This window comes from Neovison vison, chromosome 6 (assembly GCF_020171115.1).
Source record: "Neovison vison isolate M4711 chromosome 6, ASM_NN_V1, whole genome shotgun sequence".
NCBI lineage: Eukaryota > Metazoa > Chordata > Mammalia > Carnivora > Mustelidae > Neogale > Neogale vison.
In genome coordinates this window covers 48,822,409-48,847,657 of record NC_058096.1, presented here as the reverse complement: position 1 = coordinate 48,847,657, position 25,249 = coordinate 48,822,409, and the positions used below count along the sequence as shown (strand labels likewise).

The window sequence follows — 25,249 nt, the reverse complement described above, 5'->3', positions numbered from 1 at the left end:
CTGAATTGGCTTCTGTCAGTAATCTGTCTTTTAATTGACAGGAATGTATTACCTCTAATAAATAACATCCAAATTTGGTTGCTTCTACATGTCCCTTCTACGTTAAGGTAAAAATAGATACACCTAAGAAATTGGTCATAGCCTGGGTCCTTTAAGTTAGTTATGACGTGGTGCTTTGTGATATGCCAAGAGCATATGAACATAGATTTAAATCCCAGACTGGCTATGTTCTATATATGCAAATTGAGTATGCAATTAACCTCTTTGTTTTAGTTTCCTTATTTGTAATAACAATAATAATTCCCACTGTTATCAACTTATGAGGATAATTTTTTAGAGAGGGAGGAGGAAAGGGCAGAAGGAAAGAGAGAAGCTTTTTTAAAGGTTTGTTTTATTTATTTATTTATTTATTTATTTTAGGGAGAGAGCTTGAGCTGGGGGAGGAGCAGAGGGGAGGGAGAGTGTAGGGAAGTGGGTGAGTGGTAGGGAAGAATCTCAAGCAGACTCTCTGCTGAGCATGAAGCCTAATTGGGGGCTCAATCACACAACCCTAAGATCATGACCTGAGCCAAAACCAGGAGTTGGATGCCTAACCAACTGAGCCATCATGCACCCCCAATGAGGATAAAATTAAGCAATGTAAATGTGTGCCATGAGTCAGAAGCTGTTAAATTAATGTTTGTCAGTAGCAGCATTAGTAGGACTGGTAAAAACAGTGTCACCATTATTATTTTCATGCTCTGTTTTCATGGCCAGACTCTAATTTTCCAATCTATATAATAAATGGGATTTTTTTCTGTTAAGTAAATTTTCTCCTAATAGAGCAGTAATACCCTCTGAGGGGATAAAATACCAATTATTCAGTGCTAGTTTTTTATAGATACTTTATATCTTTACTGTTAAGGAATTTATAAATCCCATATTTTAAAGTAAGAAATATGGACACATACTAAGTGGTTATCTTTGCCTTCTGAAATATACTCAGAATATGGTTATAGATATTCATTCTAAACATTAATATTCCATTTTTATGGTGTTGGCGGACTTACAAAAAAGTTATGATTGCTTTAAAGCATTGCAAATGAAGATTTTGTAAACCTTCATTACAAAACCCAAGAGAATACATTCAAAAGCCAGAATTCTGAGAGAAATTCCAAATGTATTTTTTTTCCAATTTATTTATTTTCAGAAAAACATTATTCATTATTTTTTCACCACACCCAGTGCTCCATGCAAGCCGTGCCCTCTATAATACCCACCACCTGGTACCCCAACCTCCCACCCCCCGCCACTTCAAACCCCTCAGACTGTTTTTCAGAGTCCATAGTCTCTCATGGTTCACCTCCCCTTCCAATTTACCCAAATTCCCTACTCCTCTCTAACGCCCCTTGTCCTCCATACTATTTGTTATGCTCCACAAATAAGTGAAACCATATGATAATTGACTCTCTCTGCTTGACTTATTTCACTCAGCATAGTGAATGTATTTTTATGAAGGTAAATTCTATATCCATTTTGAAAACTTGGATCTTTCAGGATAAAAATAGTATTAAATAAGCATTTTAAAATGAGTCAAAAGAGGAGTGCCTGGGTGGCTCAGTCGATTAAGCATCTGCCTTTGGCTCAGGTCATGATCTCAGGGTTCTGGAATCAAGCCTCACATCAGAGAGGCTACTTCTCCCTTTCCCTCGGCCTGCCACTCCCCTTGTTTGTGTTCCCTCTCTCTCTCTATCTCTATCTCTGTCAAGTAAATAAATAAAATCTTTTTAAAAAAATGAGTCAAAAGAAAATTAGAGAAGATATGTGGTAAGAGTTTCTAGTACTAAGAGCCTGGGGTAATATTAAAAAGAATATTACACAGTCAATGAGAAGTATCCTAAGCCTAAGATGTTTTTTGAAAGTGGTTGCTTTCAGGCATAGTCAACTGGAGTGTGATATAATTTTTTCTTTGGGTGACTAAGAAGCACTTGAATCTTTCCAACTGGCATCTTTCCAACTTTTGTATCTTTCAAGTTTTTGTATCAAAACACAGTTCAGGGATAATAAAAGCAATAGCAATAATAGGTACCACCTGTTGAAAAAAAACATGCAAAATACTATTAAGCACTTTGCATATATTCCTAATTTAATCCCAACAAACAATACTATGAAGAGATCTTATTGACATTTTATAGATGAAAAAACAGACTTAGATCAAGGCAAGTGACTTGGTCTGTTTCTTTTCATTGAGTCATAGCATCTCCTTTTTTTTTTTTTTTTTCAGGAGGGAACTAACTAGCCTGCCCCATGCCCTTTAATAGAAAAGTCATGAGTGTTTTGGGTCCTTTGTATCAGAAACACATCTAAACGTGTATCCAACGAGAAGTTTCCATTTTTAAAAAGATCAATTTTACTTACATTTTGATTACTCCCATCTTTTTCTAATAAATATTGCTTCACAGCTGAGAAAAAGATATAAAATGGATATATTTGAATTCAGGGCCCTACCCTTCCCTCCCTTTCCACCCTCTGTAAGAACAAAGAGCCAGCTGAGAGATGGATTGGGAATAGAAGAGTCTGAGAAAGGAATACCAAATACTAGCCCTTAGTCCTTTGGTAGCTCTGTTAATGTGTCCAGTACAATGGCCATTGTCTTCTGGTTTAATTTTGTGAATTTTTGGAAGGATGGTCATACGAAATTATTAGAAAGAGCTATCCTCCTTTTTTGATTTTTAAAATATACCATTAAAACTCCTTCCCAAATTGAAATTGGTTATTATGTCTTCCCGAGTCTTTCATAATTTTCGTTTTATTTCCAGTCTCCGTCTCCCATCTTTGGTCTCAGTGCTAATAGCAGAAATCCCTAGTAACCCGCCACCTCCTTCACAGCCTTCCCACTTTCCCTGATGGCTGACTTGTGTATTTGGAGTGGGGTTTGTTGTTGTTTTTTGTTTTTTGAGTTTTTAAACAAGTTTAAAAAACTTGTTTAAAGTTTTTTGAGTTTTGACAAGATCTGCATGATCTTGTCACATACATTAAACTAAACCCCAACTGAGGGCAGGGAAAACCAACTAACAACTTTATCAGTTATGTTCTTAATCTGAAAGTCTTTCTCTTGATTAGTCCTACAAGTTCATAGAAACATGCCTCTAAGTGAGATTTATGGAGATCTCTATGCAAACTTAAAGGTCATAATTTTTTTTAAAGGATGATTATCCAGAAAGCATATGTAAGCAATAGGTATAAAACTTTTATAACTTACATAAGCAGTAGGTACAAAAATCCCATAATTCTGTAGTTCAAAATGATAAACTGTCATTCATTATTTGGTTAACTGTTATTTGCTGCATGATTTTAAACCCAAAGTTTTTTGGTAACAGCACTATGAATGCAGTGACCTTTTCCCCAGCTATATAATAAAGCTCCATACAGAAGAAAACATAGTTTCTACTCAAGTACCACTTCTCATACAGTGCTTTCCTCATACTGAGCATTCCAACAAGAGCAGACCAACTGATTTGCCTAGCAACATCATTGGCAACCAGTTCAAAGCTACCACGGGAGTGTTATCAGTCTTCATAGTTAGCAGGCCTTCATGTTCCAGTAAAGGGAAAGCAGAAATGGCCAATGAGCAACTCCCAAAATGCTTTGGGACCTTCATCATCCACTGACCATCCCCATCTGGGAATTGCTAATGTGTAAAATCAGTACGCTTCAAGGACTGCAGGCTAAATTGCTCACTTTTATGAGAGTGACTTTATGATGCTGTTTGCCTTAAGAATAATGAAATCAGCCAGGATGTAAAGACAAGTATTTGTTGGCTTTTTCGCTTTTCAGAATATGAAGTTATATCCAGAGAAAATGGGTCATTCAGTGGGAAGAACGAGTCTGTTCAAATTACAAATCAAACCTTCTCCACGGTAGAAAATCTAAAACCAGATACAAGGTAAGCCACCTGTGCTATTATAGGTGAATTGTGAGAGTGCGAAAGTCCTAACAAAGGAATGAAACGACGTCATCTGTCTTTGTCTTAAGGGACAGTCTAGTTTGCATTTCATTCTTTGGCTTACTGTGCATAGCAGTATATACCTCTAAAATCATGTTTTGCAAATACACAAGTTATTGGTGGGACACAAGAGCTGACGAGGTGGTCTTGTAAGTTAGCACGCTAGGTGAGAACATTGAAAAATAGAAGATCGTTAATACCACATGTTGATAATTAAGTACCAAAATTCAGAGAAGGAAAGTTTTGTAGACCAGACACAACTGGAGTGTGTATGTTGTAAATTCAATTTGAAAATGAGAATTTGGCTGCCATGTTGACAAGAGGAGAGCAAGGAAAGGAAAGCTATGTAACAGATATAGATGAAAGTTTGTGATAGATAATGCTTCAAATAACTACAGACCATTCCCAGGCACAGCAGTCCTTTGCTTTTGGGATCTTTTTATCACAAACAAATGAGAATCAATTTTTGGAAACAGAAATATATAATATTAACAATACAGTAAACAACTTTTCTTGGCATCTCCTATTACACATTCGTATCAGGTTGTTTATATTATTGTGTGGTTTTTGTCATCTCTTTTGAAATATAAAATACCCAATATTTTATTATCTCATTGTATTGCAAGAAAAATAAGGGCCTTACACATTTCTAGATATGTAATAGAGAAGGTTTTTTTTGTTTTGTGTTGTTTTGTTTTACATGGATAAATCATCAAATTTACTGTTCAAGGAGATTCTCGAATGATACAGCCAAGAATTTCCTTAATAAAGACAATGTACTAAACTCATTTTGGGACTAAATATCACTCTCTGGAAAATCAGTTTCCTTTCTCAAACTCCAGAACACTGTTTGATAAGCTATCTATGCATTCAGTTAAAATGAAAACATTCCCACATCTTAAGTTATAGTAAGCCAAACAAACCAGGTCACTTTTCAGAAAGACACAACCAGGAGTTTTTCCAGATTGAATATTTCATAGCTTGATAAAGTTTCTTAGCATTTAAAAATCAGCAGAGGCAAAGATTGGAACACTAGCATTAGAAACTTCTTCATAAATTTTACTTATATCTCTCATTGTCATGAGTTGATTAAATTGAATCAGGTATTGAATATGACACACAAAAGAGTCTTTTTATTTCTGATAACAAAGAAGCTCTTTTAATGTTTTCAGGAAAAAGAGAAGTATCTAGTTCATTCTAGAAGGTTTGCTGTGTATAAACTGTAGTCTTATACTGCAAATATAATACTTTCCGCAAGCATTTTTTTTTCTTTAACGTCTCTATTTTAAGCTGTAATATGGAAAATTTTACAACTGCTAATTTTTTAAAGGCTATAAGTTAGCCAAAATAAGCATTTATTTTAGTAAAAGCCCATTTGATGATCTTGGTTCTGTTTCCTTAGGGAAATTAACAGAGAGAGAGAAACTATTTTTAACATAATTATTTTAAGAAAAGAGTAAAAAAGAAGTTATTTAATTTGGCCTTTTTAATAGGTGGATTTGGGCTTACAGAATGTAGATGTTTTACAGTTTCTTGCTTTTTATTCCATTTAATACATTGAAAACCATTTTGAAAAGCATCTAATTTCTAAATGTTCATTGTGTTCCTTTTCTGAATTAGGCAATCCTCAAATCTTCTCAGAGTTCACCTATTAGTCATGATCAGAAGTAGAACATAATTTTTTCAGTGACATTTTTAAGCCTGACTTGTTTATAAAAGATTTATGTTTCCATTCAGTTAACATTTGTCAAGTGCCAACAGTGTGGTTGGTGTTGTGACTACAAACATGAATAAATGTGGTGCCCGCCCTTGAGAAGCTTGAGGAAGTGGGGTAGTAACCGATAATTAGTAACTGATTATTCTATACAAAGTGGTGAGAGTTCTGGTAAAAATATCTACAAGTTGCAAGGAAAGTCCAGAGTGGGTGGCACTTTACAAAGTCTGGAGAAGTTAGGAAGACTTCCTGGAGTAGGTGACAACTGGGCTGAGGCTTGAAGAAAGTATAGGAAGGAGTTAGCTGGGTAACTGTAGGAGGGAAAAGAAATACCAGAGAGAATAGTTTATGTCCATGCAGAGGCCGAATGGCATGGTTGTGTGCAGTGAAGAGTCAGCTACTTTCACCAGTGAAAGGGGTGAAAAGTATAGGAAGGAGTTAGCTGGGTAACTGTAGGAGGGAAAAGAAATACCAGAGAGAATAGTTTATGTCCATGCAGAGGCCGAATGGCATGGTTGTGTGCAGTGAAGAGTCAGCTACTTTCACCAGTGAAAGGGGTGAAAAGTAGACGGAGGCAGTAAAAGCAACAAGAGGTGGGGAGGTGAGGCTATGGAGGGCCTTCTGTCCTAGATGAGGAAATTTGGTCAATAGATGGGGACAACCAGAAAGCTGGTAACTGGAAATGGCTTGCTACAAGTTTCATTTTAGTATTGTTATGATTTTGATTTAGATGGAATAATCACTTTTGATACTAAAGCAACTTATAATGAGTAACATTTGGTAGAATTAATCAAACAAAAACTTTTAGTTAATGTCTTGCAAGAGTGCCATTTTGGCATCTTGCCTAATTGGCCAAAGAGGCACATAGGAGAGAAAAGTACCTTTGGGCTAAGCTGCATTTCATTCTGGAATTATAGGACTAATGAGTCCTGGAGTTTATGTCTAGCTTCTGATTATAGTTGTTGTAGGACTTATGCTAATTGTTTCTGGAGTTTATAGCCTTGCCCCTTTCACCCCGCCCTAAGGTATGTGTCTTGCTTGTTACTCCTGTCCTGATAAAGGCCTGATGGACCTTCTAAGCAGGGACCCCTACAACTACCCAAATCTCAAGACAAGCAAAGCCCAAAGGAGGCTCTTTCTGGACATGTCTCTAAGAAAAAAAATAATATTAAGTTTTGGAATCCCTGAAATCAGAATCCCATGCCAAGTTTTGCCAGATGCCATAAATGTGGGGCCACTCAGTGTTTCTATTTGCCTTATTTTACATTATTTTTAGAGTTTGATATGATTGAATGAAATCCATTCATATTGTTTAAAAAGAAAAAAAGGACTTTCAATATTCATAGCTATGATCTGACCAGGACTGTGCTAATAGTCCCTGATGGGTCATGATTTAAAGGTTGTATATTAGCAGTTTGAAAACATTTCCTCACTGGTGACAGATATGATACACATGGATATAAAGGTGCTCTGATGAAAACTGTTTAGTCTACAGTTTGTGGAACTTTGTGGTGACCAAGTAGTTCAGCAGATCCCAGTCCCCAGCGAGTGGGAATGCATTCTGTGCTATCTTAAAGGTAGGCTAGAAATTAATGTGTTTATTTAATAGGCAAAAAACTGTTTTCAGCTGACATATTATGCATTGAAACCCCTATTAATCAAAATAATGAGCTAAGGAAGAATAAAGTGAAGTTGAATTATGGCATTTAATTTGAGATTTCTGAAGCCTAGAAGCACCTGGGGAAACAAAAGTAACACCCATGAAACAATGGGAAAGCATGGTAAGACAGCATAAAAGGTCACATAGAATCTACCCTGAAGTCCTGCAATTTAAAGGAGGGAAAGCCTCACAGAATACTCGAGACTAGACCTTGGTGATAAAGGATATAATTGAACGGGGCAAACTGGCAAAAAAAGAAAGAGCACCAACAGTATTGTTCGTTCAGATCAAGGCCACGTGTATGACTTGGGTGAATTACAAGTAGTCCTCTGACTTACTACTGACAGGGTTACAGTCAAATTAATAAAATTGTGAGTGCCAAATATAGGTTGGTTGGCTTTTTCTTTTTTTTTAATGCAAGCTTTTTCCATACTATCTTATGTTCTGAAGGCAAGATATCTTTCCATTATTTTTTTCCAGCCCCAACCATGATCCAAGATTAATGCTAATAAGAGACACGCTATAAAATAAAGAGGAAGTACGTACAGGACGCAGCCCCCAGCTGGTTTTTATTACCTATACAGAATGACTTTAGTCACATTTCACTGTTCAGGGAAAATTACATCCCCAACAGACAAACTAAATTATAGTTGTTAAAATCCACCACCACCACTGCTGCCAGCCCTCTGTGAGGCTCTGGAATTCCCTATCTGGAAAACTAGGAGATAATAACTTTTGAAAGAATTACAGTAGCTGTGTTCCAATTCCAGGAAACACAGGTATATAATGTATTTCACTATCATTTTCCATCATTCATCTCGACTGAAAAACATGAGATCTAAAATAAGGTGATAGGGGCGCCTGGGTGGCTCAGTGGGTTAAGACGCTGCCTTCAGCTCAGGTCATGATCTCAGGGTCCTGGGATCGAGTCCCGCATCGGGCTCTCTGCTCAGCAGGGAGCCTGCTTTCCTCTCTCTCTCTCTGCCTGCCTCTCCATCTACTTGTGATTTCTCTCTGTCAAATAAATAAATAAAATCTTTAAAAAAAATAAATTAAAAATAAAAAAATAAAATAAGGTGATAATTACTGGCCCACCCTTTAATACACCCTGGAAAGGGAGGAGTAGAGCTTGGCCATAGAACATTTAACCGAAAAGAATCAATGCAGAGAAAATAGATCTCCAGGGCTGTTAGGTTAAAAATGCCAAGTGGTCTAGAACCAGAAGTACAGTGGACTCCGTTACCTTTTCTCACCGTGTATGCCTGTCTCCTCCCCGCCAGTTGTTACGACATAGCCAGATTCTTATCTCCTCCATAGAAGCTCAAAAGACAGCCACAGGGAGGGACCAGCCAGCAGCTCTCTTGCTGCAGGAGAGTCTGGAGGGCTGCGTACCTGGTGCAAGATGCCTCTGTTAGAGAGTGGAGCTCCGTGGCTGTTCTGGGGCACCTGGTTGCAGTTCTTTTTTTTTTTTCTTTCTTTTTTTTTTTTTTTTAAAGATTTTATTTATTTATTTGTCAGAGAGAGAGGGAGAGAGAGCGAGCACAGGCAGACAGAGAGGCAGGCAGAGGCAGAGGGAGAAGCAGGCTCCCTGCCGAGCAAGGAGCCCGATGTGGGACTCGATCCCAGGACGCTGGGATCAGACCTGAGCCGAAGGCAGCTGCTTAACCAACTGAGCCACCCAGGCATCCCAACCTGGTTGCAGTTCTAAAGGGGACACAGGACGGACTCCCCCAGACTAGCCAAGAAATGCTTGCAGCTCCTGTGGGCTTTGGTCATAACTTTGCATGGGAAGAGGGGCCATGGGGTGGAGTCATAGCTGTTTTAGTCAGGTGCAGCAGGAGAGATGAGCTGGCAGAGGTGCACTGCGGTGCCACATCTCGTTCTCTTTCTTTTCAAGACTCCTCGCTCACCCCCTAGCCCTAAAATACTAAGAAAATATCAATATGTTGAATCAATACCCAAATAGCCCACTCCCCAATGTTTATTTTCCATTTATTTCCCCCATGAAACCTCAATGTGTGGCTCTTGCGTGGCTGAAAGAAAAAGAAAAATACAAAGAAGAGCCTCTCCTATCTGCAGCCAACCACCTGGTGTGCAAAGGCCACTATGATTATTTTTAGTTCTGTGAACAGAAGGACTGATCAAGTATCTGTCCAACAATAAGTCTTGTACCCCTGCTTAAGGGGACTGGAAGGATGAAGTAACTAATTGATCTCAAAGTCTCTCTTGCTTCTAAAATGATGCAGTCTTGTGATATCCAAAGACATCACAGAATCAGTGGGAAACTGGAACTGAAAATAAACCCCAAATCTAGGTTAAGTCTTACAGCAAGCTTAATTATCCTGATGAACCATTTTTCTTTGAGTTTATGTCTGTGGTCGGTAATTGGCTTTCAGGCAAACTGTTTCTAGCACACATTTGGACAATCCATTGATAGGCTAGGTTCTTCCTGATGAACAGGTTGGACAATATAGATGGACACACACAACTGCTATACAGAAAAAAAAAGAGAAAAAAAAACAGCCCATAATCTCTTCACATGAGCCCTTCTATCCTAACTTGACTAAAAAGCTAAAGAATCCATTGTGTGTGCCAGATATACATGTGGCCCAGCAATTTCCTATGGAAAATGTATTCTGTCTGGTGATTAAGATATAAATCAATTTCACTTAACATATTTATGTGCTTCTGTCCTCTGTAGCCTGGGAGATTTCTGGGGAACAGTTCTTCCTCTAAAACTAAAACATACTGAAGTTTCCTATAGCTGACAAGCAAAGACAGTTTGGGGTGACCGTTTATGTTGTTAGATTTAATAAAATCTTGGTGCTAAAAGTAAACTGGAATAGAGGCAGCAACTTCTCATAAACTCTAATTCTGGCTGAACAAAGCAGGCATGTGGAATAGCCATTATGCTCTTATTCACAGTATTTTTGTGAAATTCTGGCCTCTGCAGATTCTGTATTAATTTTCTACATCTTTTCTCATGGGTTTTATAGAAAAGAATAAAATAAACTAACAGAGCATTAGGCACTTTGCTGAGTTTCCTTGTAGGTGTGGGTAGCAGGACAATTGCTTTATCATTAAGGAAGAAAAAAATTTAGGGGATTGCTTAGTTTTGCAAATTTTCTCCTGGCAGAAGTAGAGCTAAGAGCATGGAACTTCACTAGTCTATAAAGAGAGCAATTACTCATTCACATAAATATATTATTTTCATTACTTTTCACTTAGAATTCCATAGTGGGGGGGTGTGTGCCAAAAATGTACTGTAATACTATAGACTTGGAGTGCAGCCCAGATCTGGAATTTCTTGTTCCTGTAGAAATGGGAGATACAGGAATGTCCCTGAGGACATACTGGGCCGCTGGTTGATGATACCTGATGGCTGCTGATGCCTTGCCCCTCTGCCCTCTGTCCCTGATCAGAACTTATTTTATCCTCTAATAAATGTCCTTGCAGCTCTGCCCTTTTGCTCCTTATCTGTATTCCCAGGTCAATACAAGGTCTACATGAGTCAGGTGTCCAGAAATGCCTGGACAGCTGATTGATTGGATTTCTCATTCCTTATTGGAGTGCCTGTCACTCATTTTTTCATATTCCACTTTTCCATTTCTCTCCCCCTGACTGAAGCCTTATCTGAAAAGGGCTCAAATATTTCAAGGCTACCTCGGGGTAAAATTAGCTAACCAAACCACTCAGACCAATAAGCAAGTACAGGGTGGCTTTTTTATATAAAAGGCAGGTTGCTTGAACTTTGAGACTTTTGCTATAGTGGAAATCAACTTTTTAAATCAATGGGAATATATAAGTAATAAGTTCACAAATAATGAAAACTATAGTTTAGCTCTATTGTAAGCAAATTAGAGGGAAAGTTTTATAGAAACAAAGGGAGGGAAGGCAGCAAATGACAGAAAAAATGGTCTATCCTAACCAAACTTGAAGGTTAGCTCAGATTAGATCCTACAGTTTGGAGTGTCCCCATCTCTGACAGTTTTGCCCATAAACTATAGACCCTACTGTTTGACACCCTAGTTTTTTACTTTTCTATGAGTTGGTATTTAAATCTTGTGCTGATTTTTACAGTTGTTCTTGAACACTACCCTCTATTACATACTCCTCTGGAATAATGTTTTAGCACTTTCTAGACTCTTTATTGAACTCCTAAAACTTTTCATTATTGTTTTTTCTCAGCCTCTTAGCCAGCCAAAATAGGGAGATATTTTGATGGCAGGCAGAAAGATTCATCTGCTGAATTTTTATTCTTCCCAATAACCCCATAGCTATACCCTTATTGTAAACTTCACAATCTCAAACGCGAGTATGTACATAAAGAAGAGTTCTGCCTTGAGAATTCTATGGCAGTGTTTGTCAAGTTCCCTGATAATAAAATCATCTTTAAAAATTATACTAGAGAATATTTATAATCACTTACTATGTACCAGACACCTTGCTTTTATATATGTTATTTCTTCATAAAAAACTCAAAAGGTGCTTTTATACCCTTAAATAACATTATCCTCCTAGGAAAAAATTGAGATTCACAGAGTTGAAGGAATGTACCTTAAAGTCACATATCAGTGAGCTGTGAACCCAAGTCTTTGTGGTTCCACAGCCCAGGACCTTAGCCACAGCCCCTTGCTGCTTTCTGACAGGGAGGCTCAGGAAGACTGGTTTTGTTTGGATCTATTCCCACCGGGGCAGAACCTGGCATGGCATTCTGCCAGTGGTGTTTGTTACTCACTTGGCTTGTCCTTGGAGAGACAGAGGCTTGACTACAGTCATCATCGGGACTGTACTCCATTTAGATACTGGTTTTGATGACATAGGCCTTATAAATGGCTTTTTTAAATTCCTTTTTTTTTTTTTTTTAAGAGACAGAGTGAGTGTGAGAGAGGAGAAGGGCAGGGAAAGAGGGAGAGTGAGAATCTTAAGCAGACTCCATGCTTAGTGCAGAGCCTGACCTCACAACCCTGAGATTATGACCTGAGTGGAAATCAGAGTCAGATGCTTAATTGACTGAGCCACCAAGGTGCCACAAATTAAATTTTCATTTTTATCTGAAATATATGTATACAGTTTTAAAAGTCAAATGCTACAAAGCTCTTCATTACTCTTCCTAAATTCTACTCCCCAGAAGCAACAATTTTCATTTTTTTTCAACTTTATTATGGGAAAATTGACCAAACTGTAAGGTATTTTAAGTACATACAATTTGATGATTTGATATACATTATGAAATTATTTCCTCCCCCCACAGTCAGGTTAACTAACACAACCATCACCTTGTATATTAACCTATTTAGAGGTTGAGGGTGACAACATTTAAAGTCTAGTCTTAGCACATTTCAATCATACAATACAGAGCTATCAATGATAGTTACCGTATTCTACATTAGATCCTCAGATCTTACACATTTTGTAACTGAAAATTTGTACCCTTTGCGAAGATTTGTTTCCCCCAATCCCTGGCAACCACTTTCCTACTCTTTCTGGGAGTCTGACTTTTTTTGAGATTCAACATATCAGGGATACCATGCAAGGGTTCCCATTACTCCACATCCTCACCAGCACGTATTCTTTACCTCTTGTCTTTTTGTTACTAGACATCGTAACAGGTGTGAGATGATAATTCACTGTGCTTTTGATTGGCATCTCCCGGACAGCTAGTAATGTTGAGCACTTTTTCATACCTGTTGTCCATCTGTATATCTTCTTCAAAAAAATTGCCTATTTAGGTCCTTCGCCAAGTTTTTAATTCAGTTATTTTTGTTATTGAGTTGCATATGTTCCCTTTATATTTTGTTTATTAGCCCCTTATCACATACATGTTTTACAAATATTTTCTCCCATTCTATAGGTTGCCTTTTCTTTGTGTTGATGGTTTCCTTTGCTGTGCAGAAGGCTCTTAGTTTTATGTAGTCTCATGTCTCTTAGCTTCTGTTGCCTTTACTTTTGGTATCAAATTTAAAAAAAAATCATTGCCAAGTCTGATGTCAAGGAGACTACCCTCTAGGTTTTCTTCCATAGGTTTTCTGGTTGCAGATCTTAGAGTCAAGTGTTTAATCCATTTTGAGTTAATTTTGTATACGGTGTAAAATAGTGGTCCAGTTTCATTCTCTTGCATGTTAACTGTCCAGTTTTCCCAACACCAGTTATTTGAAAAGACAGACTATCTTTTCCCCCAATTGTGTATTCTTGTCTCCTTTGTCATAAATTCACTGTGTAGGGGTGAGTTTATTTCTGTGTTCTCTATTATGTTCCACTGATTTATGTATCTGTTTTTTATACCAATACCATACTATTTTTGATGACTAAAGCTTTGTAATATAGCTGGGAATCCAGGACCATGAGGCCTTCAGCTCTATTCTTCCTCAAAATGACCTGGGCCATTCTGGGTCTTCTGTGATTCCATACAAACTACAGGATTCATTGTTGTATTTTTGTGAAAAATGCCATTGAATTTTGATAGCAATTGCATTGAATCTATAGAATGCTTTGGCTAGTAGGGAAATTTTAATATTAATTCTTCTAATCCTTTAACATGGGATATCTTTCCATGAATTTATGTTTTCCTCGGTTCCTTTCTTTTTTCTTACAGTTTTCAGTGTACAAATCTTTTACCTTCTTGGATAAATTTACTCCTAAGTATTTTATTCTTTTTGATGCTATTAGAAATGGGATTGTTTTCTTCATTTCTCTTTTTGAAAGTTCATTGTTGGTATATGAAAACACAACTGATTTTTGTATACTGATTGTGTATCCTGCAACTTGACCAAATTGGTTTATTCTAACAGTATTTTGGTAGAATCTTTAGGGTTTTCTATATATAAAACCATGTCATCCACAAATAGAGATAGTTGTACTTCTTCCTTTCTGATTTGGATGCCAGTACTTGCTTCCCACCGCCCCCACCCCCAATTGCTCTGGCTAGGATTTCCAGTATTATGTCAAATGAAAGTGGCAAGAGGCGGCATCCTGGTCTTGTTCCTGACTGAGAGGGAAAGATTTCAGCATTTCACTGTTGGGTCTGATGTTAGCTATGGGCTGGTCATTTATGGCCTTAATTATGTTGAGATGTGTTCCTTCCATACCAGTTTTTTGAGAGTTTTTGTCATGAAAGTATGTTGAATTTCATCTAATGCTTTTCTACATCTACTGACTTTATATGGATTATCCCTCATCTTATCGAGTGGTATACATCACATTGACTGATTTGTGGTTGTTTAACCACCTTTGTATCCCTGGACTGAATCCCACTTGTTCATGTTCTGTTCAGGTTATCTGTTTCTTTATCGATCAGTCTTGGTAAGTTTTTTGTTTCTAGGAATGTATCCATTTTTTTTCTAAATTACACAATTTGTTACAGTATGATCTGTTATAGTAGCCTTTTATTTGGGGGGAATCAGTTGTAATGTCTTCTCTCTCATTTCAGATTTTATTTATTTTAGTCTTCTTTTTTCTTAACTGAAGTTTCATCAATTTTGTTTATCTTTTAGAAAACGAGCTCTTAGTTTCATTGATCTTTTTTATTGTTTTTCTGGTCTCTATTTCATTTATTTCTATTCTGATCTTTGTTATTTCCTCTCTTCTGCCAACTTTGGGCTTACTTTGTTCTTTTTGTAGTTCTTTGAGCTGTAAAGTTAGGTTGTTTATTTGGTGTCTTAATGTAGGTATTCGTCATTATATATTTCCCTTTTTGAATTGCTTTTGCTGTATCTGTAAGTTTTCATATGTTGTATTTCCATTTTCATTTGACTCAAGATATTTTTGACTACTCTTTTGATTTCTTCTTGGATCCATTGGTTGTTCAGGAGCATATTGTTTAAACTCCACATATTTGTGACTTTTCCAGTTTTCTTCATGTAAGTGATTTCTAGTTTCTGACCATTATTAGAAAAAAATCTTGATATGATTTCAGTTTTCTTTAGTTTTTCAAAACTTCATTTGTGGCCTAAAATATGATCCATCCTGAAGAATGTTACATGTGTGCTTAAGAATATGTATTCCAATGGAATGTTCTGTAAATGTCTGTCAGATCTTTCTAGTCCAAGGTGTCATTTTAAGTCCAGTGTTTCACTATGATTTTGTCTGAATGGTACCCCACTTTCTTTGCTCTCCATCTGAATGGTATATCTTTTTCCACCCCTTCACTTTCAGTCTATATGTGTCGTTAAAGCTGAAGTGAGACTCTTATTTACTCTTATTTACTTGGCTCTTGTTTTTTTTGTTGTTGTTTGTTTTTTTTTTTTTAAAGATTTTATTTATTTATTTGTCAGAGAGAGAGGGAGAGCGAGCACAGGCAGACAGAGAGGCAGGCAGAGGCAGAGGGAGAAGCAGGCTCCCTGCCGAGCAAGGAGCCCGATATGGGACTCGATCCCAGGACGCTGGGATCATGACCTGAGCCGAAGGCAGCTGCTTAACCAACTGAGCCACCCAGGCGTCCCTGTTTGTTTTTTTCTTTGAGCCACTCTCTGTACTTGGATTGGAGAATTTTGTCTATTGACATTTGAAGTAATTATTGGTAGGTTTGGACTTACTGTGGCTATTTTGTTCATTGTTTTCGGTTATAATTCTTTTGTTCCTTTATTTCCTCTTTTGTGCTCTTTCCTTGTGATTTGATGATTGCCTGTAGAGGTTTACTTGATTGCTTTCTCTTTATCTTCTATGTATCTACCATGGGAAACTGCTTTTGTTAACGTGAGGCTTACACAGACCATTTATGACAGTCTATTTTTTTTTAAGATTTTATTTATTTATTTGATAGACAGAGATTATAACTAGTCAGAGAGGCAGGGAGAGAGAGAGGAGGAAGCAGGCTCACTGCTGAGCAGAGAGCCCAATGTGGGGCTTGATCCCAGGACCCTGGGATCAGGACCTGAGCCGAAAGCAGAGGCTTTAACCCACTGAGCCACCCAGGCGCCCCGATGACAGTCTATTTTAAGCTAGTAACAATTTAACTTCAAACGCATACAAAAGCTCTACACCTTTACACTCTCCCCTCCACATTGCTTTTGCTATCACAACTTTTTTTACATTGTTGTAATCCTTAACAAATTGTTACATCATTATTTTTAATACTCTCCTCTTTTAACCTTCACATTAGAGTTGTAAGTTATTTGCCCAACTATGATTACATTAGAATGTTCTGAATATAACTATGTATTTATCTTTACTGGTGAGTTGTATACTTTTCTGTTTTCTTGTGACTAATGGGCATCCTCTGTTTCAGCCAGGACACTCTAACCTTTCTTGTAAGGTCAGTGTAGTGGGGATGAATTTGCAACTTTTGTTTGGGAAACTCTCCCTCTCCTTCAATTCTGAAGGACAATTTTACTGGGTAGTTTTTTGTTTGTTTGTTTGTTTGTTTGTTTTAACTTCAACATGTTGAATATGTCAAATCCACTCTCTTCTGGCCTGAATGTTTCTGCTGAAAAATCTGCTGATAGTATTATGGAACTTCCTCTGTATGAAACAAGGTGTTTTCCTCTTGCTTCTTTTATTTTTTTTTTTTATTTTTTTTTTTAAATTTCTTAGTTTTTTTTTTCCAATTTATTTATTTTCAGAAAAACAGTATTCATTATTTTTTCACCACACCCAGTGCTCCATGCAAGCTGTGCCCTCTATAATACCCACCACCTGGTACCCCAACCTCCCACCCCCCTGCCACTTCAAACCCCTCAGATTGTTTTTAAGAGTCCATAGTCTCTCATGGTTCATCTCCCCTTCCAATTTACCCAAAAGCACATACCCTCCCCAATGTCCATAACCCTACCCCCCGTCTCCCAACCCCCCTCCCCCCAGCAACCCACAGTTTGTTTCGTGAGATTAAGAGTCACTTATGGTTTGTCTCCCTCCCTATCCCATCTTGTTTCATGGATTCTTCTCCTACCCACTTAAGCCCCCATGTTGCATCACCACTTCCTCATATCAGGGAGATCATATGATAGTTGTCTTTCTCCGCTTGACTTATTTCGCTAAGCATGATACGCTCTAGTTCCATCCATGTTGTCGCAAATGGCAAGATTTCGTTTCTTTTGATGGCTGCATAGTAGATTCTCTCCTTGTCCTTAACTTTTGGCAGTTTAATTATAGTGTGTCTCAGTGTGGATATCTTTCGATTCTCCTATATGGAACTCCTTGGACTTCTTGGCAATGGATGTCTGTTTCTTTCTCCAGGTTAAGGAAGATTTTAGCCAGTATTTCTTTACATAAGCTTTCTGGCCCTTTCTCTCTCGATCCTCCTTCTTGGACAGGGCCCTATAATGCGTATCTTGGTCTGCTTGATGGTGTCTGGTATGGCTCTTAGCTATTTTCACTTTTTTATCTTTTGGCTCCTCGGATTAGATGAATTCCTCTAGCCTGTCTTCAGGTTTGCTGATCCTTTGGTACAGGTCATCTAGTCTGCTGTTGAACTCCTCTAATGGATTTTTCAGTTCAGTTATTGTATCTTAAGCAAGTGATTTGTTTGGTACTTTTTATTTTACTTTTTTTTTTAAGATTTTATTTATTTATTTGACACAGAGAGAGAGAGAGAGAGAGCACAAGCAGGGGGAGTAGCAGTCAGAGAGAGAGGGAGAAGCAGGCTCTCCACAGAGCAGGGAGCCCGATGTGGGGCTTGATCCCAGGACCCTAGGATCATGACCTGGGCCGAAGGCAGAGGCTTAGCCCACTGAGCCACCCAGGTGCCCTTGTTTGGTACTTTTTAAATAGTCTCTCTTCATTGAAATTCTTGCTTTGTTCAGGAATTTGCCTCCTGACCTTGGTAAGCATCTTTACAACTATTACTTTGAATTCGCAGGTAAATCACTATCTATTCCATTGAGATCTGTTCCTGTAGATTTTCCTTGTTTTGTGTGGAGCATAGTCTTCTGTTTCTTCAATTTCCTTCTTTGTTCATTTCTGCACATTAGCGAAAACAGCCACCTCTCCCAGTCTTGATAGAATGGTCTGGTGTAGGAAATGAATCTCTTGAATCAGTCCACCCCAAGGTTCTAGCTGTCTCTCAAAACTCTGAGCTTGTCCAAAACACCTGCTTTGTTATTAGTGGCTCCATACCTGAGGGTGCTCCCAAACCCATCAGAGTCCCAAAGGAGAACTTGCAATCAGCACCTGGATGCAGCCTAATTATAAACTGGACTCTCAGCAGCTAGGATACTATATACTTAATCCCTCACCAGAGAGACCCTGGAAGATGGGCATTTTTGCCTGCTCCCTCTGTGCTGGGCTCAGAATATAGCCAGCAGGAGAGCTCCTGTAACTGTTAAAAAAAAAAAAATGCTTTGTGTGCTACAGTATTATGGGACTTAAGAATGCAAGCCCAATCAGTTTGCAGAGCCAAGCAAGTGGGGACATCCCTTGAATAGCAGCTACAAAAGCTAAGGTGCCAGATATTTGTACACTCCTTCCAGGGAGATGCTGTTGACTTAGCTGTACTGTTGCAGCAGGCTGGAGGGAGGGGACAAGGAAGGTGCCAACAGTTTCCCAGCCTCTGGTAAAGATTGCAGCCAGCCAATACATATGTGCTATAGTTAGAAGCTTCACCCTCAGATAGCAGGGGTTTTTAAAAAAAATTTTTTTAAATACAACTTAGTTAACATAAAGTGTATTATTAGTTTCAGAAGTAGAATTTAGTGATTCATCAGCGGCATATTACCCCCAGTGCTCATTACATCAAGTGCCCTTTTTTTTAAAAAAAGAAGATTTTATTTATTTGCCAGAGAGAGAGAGAGCACAAGCAGGGAGAGTGGCAGGCAGAGGCAGAGAGAGAAGCAGGCTCCCTGCTGAGCAAGGAGCCTGAAGCAGGACTCGATCCCAGGACCCTGGGATCGTGACTTAAGCCGAAGGCAGTGGCTTAACCAACTGAGCCTCCCAGACATCCCTCAAGTGCCCTTTTTAATGTCTATCACCCAGTTACCCCATCCCCTCACCCATTTCTCCTCCGGGAACCTTCAGTTTGTTCCCTCTAGTTAAGAGTCTTTTGTGGTTTTTATCTTATTTTTCCTTCCCTTCCCTATGTTCATCAGATAGCAGGTTTTTCAAGTATAAAAATAAACCTCTTGGGGAATACTGGTATAGGGTGGTTTTGCCTATTCCCTCTGTGCTGAGCCCTGGGAGGTTAGGTGGTTAAGAACTGCTTCTTGGCTACAGGTCTGAGGGACTTGTGACTGGAAGCCCTATTGGCTTTTAGAAGTAGGTGTTTATGGGCCTCATCCCTCAGGTGGGAGTCTTAAAAGTTGGGGTATTAGATGTGCTGTCCATACACTATGCTCCTCATGGAGAAGCTGGGATTTGGGGATTTGCTGCCAATTAGAGGACACTATGCCAGGAGCAGGGTTTATGGCAAGTGTGTCTCAGCCTTTCCTACCCATTTCTTTTTTTTTTTTTTTTTTAATTTATTTATTTATTTATTTATTTGACAGAGAGAGAGATGACAAGTAGGCAGAGAGGCAGGCAGAGAGAGAGAGAGAGGAGGAAGCAGGCTCCCTGCCGAGCAGAGAGCCCGATGCGGGACTCGATCCCAGGACCCTGAGATCACGACCTGAGCGAAGGCAGCGGCTTAACCCACTGAGCCATCCAGGCGTCCCATTTCAATGTGGGTGTTCTTCCATTTACCTGGGGTGTATGAGCTGCTGGGCTAGTTTCTGGATCTTTCAGAGAGAACTCCTCCGTGTGCAGCTGTACATATGATGTGCCTGTGGGAGGAGAGGAGCTCAGGAGCCTCCCTATTTCCCCATCTTAGTCAGCTCTCCTCCATGTTCAATGCTTGCACTATTTCTTCTGTTAATTAAATCCGTATTTCTAGACTGACCAGTTCTCAAAAATGCAAAATACTTCATTTCTTCGTTCCATGTATTTGTGTTCCATAACTCCTAGAATCCCTCACCATCCTTTTGTCCCCATCTCCTACATCCTTTTCATTTATATCCTTTGTCTTCTTTTACTCCCTTCCTTTGTGGCATTCCTTGAGAAATACATCTTTAGTATAGATGATTATGGAAGAGGATGTTTTTGAGTTCTTCTATGTCTGGAAATAGCCTTTCTTTTACTGATGGTGTTGTTTAGGCGGACAGACTTTAGAATGAAGAGAAGACTTTTGAAGGCATTGTTCCATTGTTTTAAGTATTTTCTTTATTTTAGAGATAAAGAGGAGAAAGCAAAGGGGAGGAGCAGAGGGAGAGGAACAAGAAGATTCCACACTGACAGCAAAGTCTAACATGGGGCTTGATCTCACAACCCTGAGATCATGACCTGAGCTGAAATCAAGAGTCAGATGCTTACCTGACTGTGCCACCCAGGGTGCCTCTGTTACATAGTTTTCTGACTTCCATTGCTAAGAAGTCAAATGCTATTCTGAGTCTGGATCCTTTGAATGGGACCTATTTTCTTCTCAGAAACATTTAAGATCTTGTCTCTAGCCCAGTGATCTAAAATTTTTCAACTTGTCTGCTTTGGTTAGTCTTTTTTTCTTTTTTTAACTTTTGCTGAGAGTATAGAGCTTTTAAATCTAGAAGCCCATGTCTCTCAGCTCTGAGAAATTATTTACTTTCTAGGATAATTGTGCACCCTTTTCACCTCCTCTCTTTTCTGGAATCGACTAGTTAGGTGTTACAATCCCTAGAAAAATCAGATTTCCTTATTTTTGCTCACTTTTCATCTGAGTTTTTGTCCTAGTATTTGTAACATTTTAACTCGATCTTCCAAACTATTAAATGTTTTATTCTTTCAAAAACAATGTCTTTTATGAAAATTTTTAATAGCATGCTCATTCCCTACGTGAAATCAGTATCTTCTGAAACATCACTCTTAGACCTAGAGTGTCATAAATTTCGTGATATAATGTGCTACCTGAGAAAGATTTTGCCACTTCAAGTATTTTCTTTGTATAGGGTTTGAACACCCAAAAATATATGCCTTTTAAGTTTTCCTGTTAATTAATTTTAAATGATTTCTTCAAAACTTGTTAAGTATCATAAAGTGTTGGCAAGAAACAGAGAAAGTAGCTTATGAACATCTGCGGCATGCTACAAATGGAACTGCAGTGTAAATAACTGTGAAATAAAAAGACATGGAGATGGTTCCAGCAATCAGACTTGGCCAAAGCACAGGGTTTTTGGCAATGGCTTCGAATGTGGAATGCATTGCCCACTTAAATCAAGGTCCAGATGCTCGTTCTTTCTTTCTTCCAGTTTCTATTCACCATAATAGGTGTGTGTGTGTGTGTGTTTTAAGGTCTTCAGGCCTCTGAGCAAGAATTCAATCTTTAAAAAATGTTCCATGCCCAAGCAACATCTTATATACATGCCATTTATTTAAATGAGTGACATGGATGGTTTTATATCGGCATTCTTATTGCAAATGATAATGGTACCTTGTATCAGTTGATTACATTTATAAAATGCTTTGATATGTAGTCTCTCACTAAAAACCCTGGGAGCTTTAATCCTCATTGCAGTTTGTAAAAGCAGACGGTAATAGCACAATGATTAAGAATCTCATTGTTCTTGGGGCACCTGGGTGGCTCAGTGGGTTAAGCCGCTGCCTTCGGCTCAGGTCATGATCTCAGGGTCCTGGGATCGAGTCCCGCATCGGGCTCTCTGCTCAGCAGGGAGCCTGCTTCCTCCTCTCTCTCTCTCTCTGCCTGCCTCTCTGCCTACTTGTGATCTCTCTCTGTCAAATAAATAAATAAAATCTTAAAAAAAAATCTCATTGTTAACTGAAAAATAGAGTAATACTGATCTTGTAGTGTTTGTATATTGTTACTTTATATATGTACAATTAATGTGTTTTGATATATAGCACTCAAAAAGTGGTTGCCGTTGTTGTAATGCTAGAATCTGTCATCTTATAGATTTTAGCTGTATTATAATGCAATGCCTCAGTAGTCAAGAATCTGATTTCCTGGAGCTCCAGAAAGTTCTGTTACTTCTCCACTTAGTATCTTCTGTACCAAGTAGAGCTGTCATCCTTCTGTTTTTCACTCATTTATAAAATGTATTTCCATCTTTTGTGTGTTCTGCATTCTAATTCAATTACAAACTTCTCAAAAATAGGAATCATCTCCCAAAAGTCTTGTACAAATTTGAGATTCAAATTTGATAGTCAGCTATCAGCTGACTCAAGTTGGTTTTAGACTCAAAATTATTTTCCTGCTAAGTCTGCTTTTGGAAAGAATGCTTAGCTTCAGGCAAATGGCAAACAGCTTCACTGCTTGAATTTCTTAAAAGGATTTGTTCTAACTATTCTATGAATGCAGTGTGTTAAATATCGCATAGCAAGTTAATGCATAATTCTTAGGATCAAACATACTTAGAACACCAGGGCATCTAGGTTAATTTTGTGTTTTGTTTTTTAATGTAAAGAGTTAAGGCCTAGCCTATAAGAATCTGATTTGTATAGGAAGAAAAGTCCGTACTTGTGCCCATGCTCTTTAATGGTCATACTACCATTTCCCTCTTCCGGAGGTATGGCTTCCTGTGATCCACAGAACACCGGAGTTCCAGGAGACAGAAACGGGAAATCCTTGCATAGAAATACTTTCACAAGCACCTATTCCCCTAGCTTCATCCAGTAGGTCTCAAATGTCCATGGGTATAGGATTCACCTTGGGAACTTTTTACAAATTCCTACTTAGACCCCCTCAAAAAATTGATTCAGCAGCCAAGATGAAGCAAGAAATCTGTTTTAAACAAACTCTCCCAAATGCCCCTCTATCATGTGATTCTGACATACATAGTTCAAGCCCCACAAGGTGAAACATTGCCTAAGTCTGAGGCCGTGTCCAGGGTTGGGATAATAAGAAATAAAAGCCAACCTTTCCATTAAGTAGCAAAGTCACAAAAACATTTGAAGGAGAGACTCCTGGTTGCTGGAATGAGCCTGGATCCACCATATACCTCTTCCCTTTGTGTTCCTTACCAACTTGCCTAGTTGTTTCTACTAGCTAGCTGTCTTTTTAAAAACACCAATTTTTTTTTTATTAACTTAATCCTTATACAAAACATCAGACAAGGTGTTTGATAAGTAGAGTTTATTTCCCCATGCTGCTTCTCAAATACGTGTGTACTCACCGTCTCATGATTTCAAAATAGAATCAAGGATTTCAATATAACAAAGAAAGATTGTTTCCTACCCCTGAAGACTGTATTACAATTTTTTAAAAAAAATTTCTCTCCTACACAGCTATGAATTCCAGGTGAAACCCAAAAACCCACTTGGAGAAGGTCCCCCCAGCAACACAGTGGCATTCAGCACTGAATCAGGTAATCACATCAGCAGTAAAGCCCATCCAGGATATTACCAGGCCACAGTGTTTTGCCTAAGGAGCTTCTCTGAAACACAGCTAAATGAACAGTGTATAGTGTTTAATTTTGAGAAAGCAGATTGATAAAAAAGAGCCTTAAGGAGACATTACATACATCTTTTCTCACTTATTTTGATGTCAGAAAAAAAAAAAAGACATACCAGTTTAAAAGATAAAAAGTGTATCAATGTATACTCAAAAAACTAGTGAATGAATACTCCCTCTGTATGCTTAGAATCAATGGCCAGAATCAAAATATCAGACACAGTCATAGTACATCCAGGAATTCATTTGATGGTTTTTTGATAAACAGCTGTGAAAATTTCTGACCTCCTATACTCCAATTTCTTTAAAAGATACATCTGTACCCATAGCATTAGTGGTGTCATTTTTACACCAACTGCACTTCATGGCATTCTGGTGACTTTACCATCAACAGTTTCTGTCTGAATCTGAAAGAGGAAGCTTTAAAATGGAGTGAGAGCTTGAAGAGCAACCAAGATTCCAAAAGATACAGCTGAGTACCTGGCAGGAGACTGTTCAATGGAAAATAACTCTAAAACAAAACACACTTTAGTCTTTAGCAAGAGTGTACCATTTTGCAAGTCAGACTTTTAACTGTCAGCATCCAACTTCTTCACGGTGCTGCTGGCACACTGGGACTTACTTACCTAATGTAATGTCTGACTCTTATGTTTGCTGTTTCTCTTCAGCGGACCCAAGAGTGAGCGAGCCAGTTTCTGGTAAGTACCTGTCTCCGTGTGAACATAACTATATGCTTTTCTAAACGGATTCCACTAAACAAGCATGGCGGCATTTTAGTCATGATTTCATTTTAGTCCACTTTGTCTTAGGCTATCAGGCAGGTGGGAATGCTTACCTAGAACACTCCCTCACATTGAGAACCTGTAACGTTTGTGGGGAACAAGTTGTGTATTTTGAAACTTGCTTTCATTCATGTGCCAGGGCAGTTCGAAATTTCAGTTATGCAAGTCAAGATATAACCTCCTCATTTCCACTTTTAATGACAAGTCACATTAAAGAATCTGTTTAAATTATATACTATGCTACCAAAAACAAACAACCCCCCCTCCCCAAAACAAAACAAAACACAACCACCTAAATTTGCCGCTAAGGGAATGCTGTCCACATGTAGCCCTGCACAGGTTACTTGAAACCTAAACATACTGCTTACTCACTACTGACAGGAACTTCGGTGGGAGTTTATATGTTTAAACTCAATACATTATTTTGGGTCCAATATTTAGCACTGGAGAAAACCAGGTTATCAGCAGGCTGACAATGAACTTTGCAAATGACTTTTTAAAAAATATTTAGTATTTTTTAGCTAAAAATATTTAGCTCTTCAGCACCCAAATGCTAAACTCAAGGCATGTGTTTTCCTTATGCAGCAGGAAGAGATGCCATCTGGACTGAAAGACCCTTTAACTCAGACTCTTACTCAGAATGTAAGGGCAAACAGTATGTCAAACGGACGTGGTATAAGAAGTTTGTAGGGGTGCAGCTGTGCAACTCTCTCCGCTACAAGATTTATCTGAGTGACTCCCTCACAGGTAAGCAAGGCTACCGGCT

The 25,249-nt window shown here is 38.4% G+C and overlaps 1 protein-coding gene across 25 annotated transcripts in view; it reads left to right on the top strand.

Annotated features, from left to right (window-relative positions):
- Nucleotides 1-25,249, top strand: part of LOC122908449 (ABI family member 3 binding protein) — a 250,542-nt gene that overhangs the window by 222,250 nt on the left and 3,043 nt on the right. For all 25 annotated transcript variants that reach the window (XM_044251252.1, XM_044251253.1, XM_044251244.1 and 22 more), the window contains 4 exons: nt 3,817-3,925; nt 23,536-23,615; nt 24,370-24,399; nt 25,069-25,230. In XM_044251252.1, coding sequence (XP_044107187.1) covers nt 3,817-3,925; nt 23,536-23,615; nt 24,370-24,399; nt 25,069-25,230 — 381 coding nt within the window. The remainder of the gene's footprint in view (nt 1-3,816; nt 3,926-23,535; nt 23,616-24,369; nt 24,400-25,068; nt 25,231-25,249) is intronic.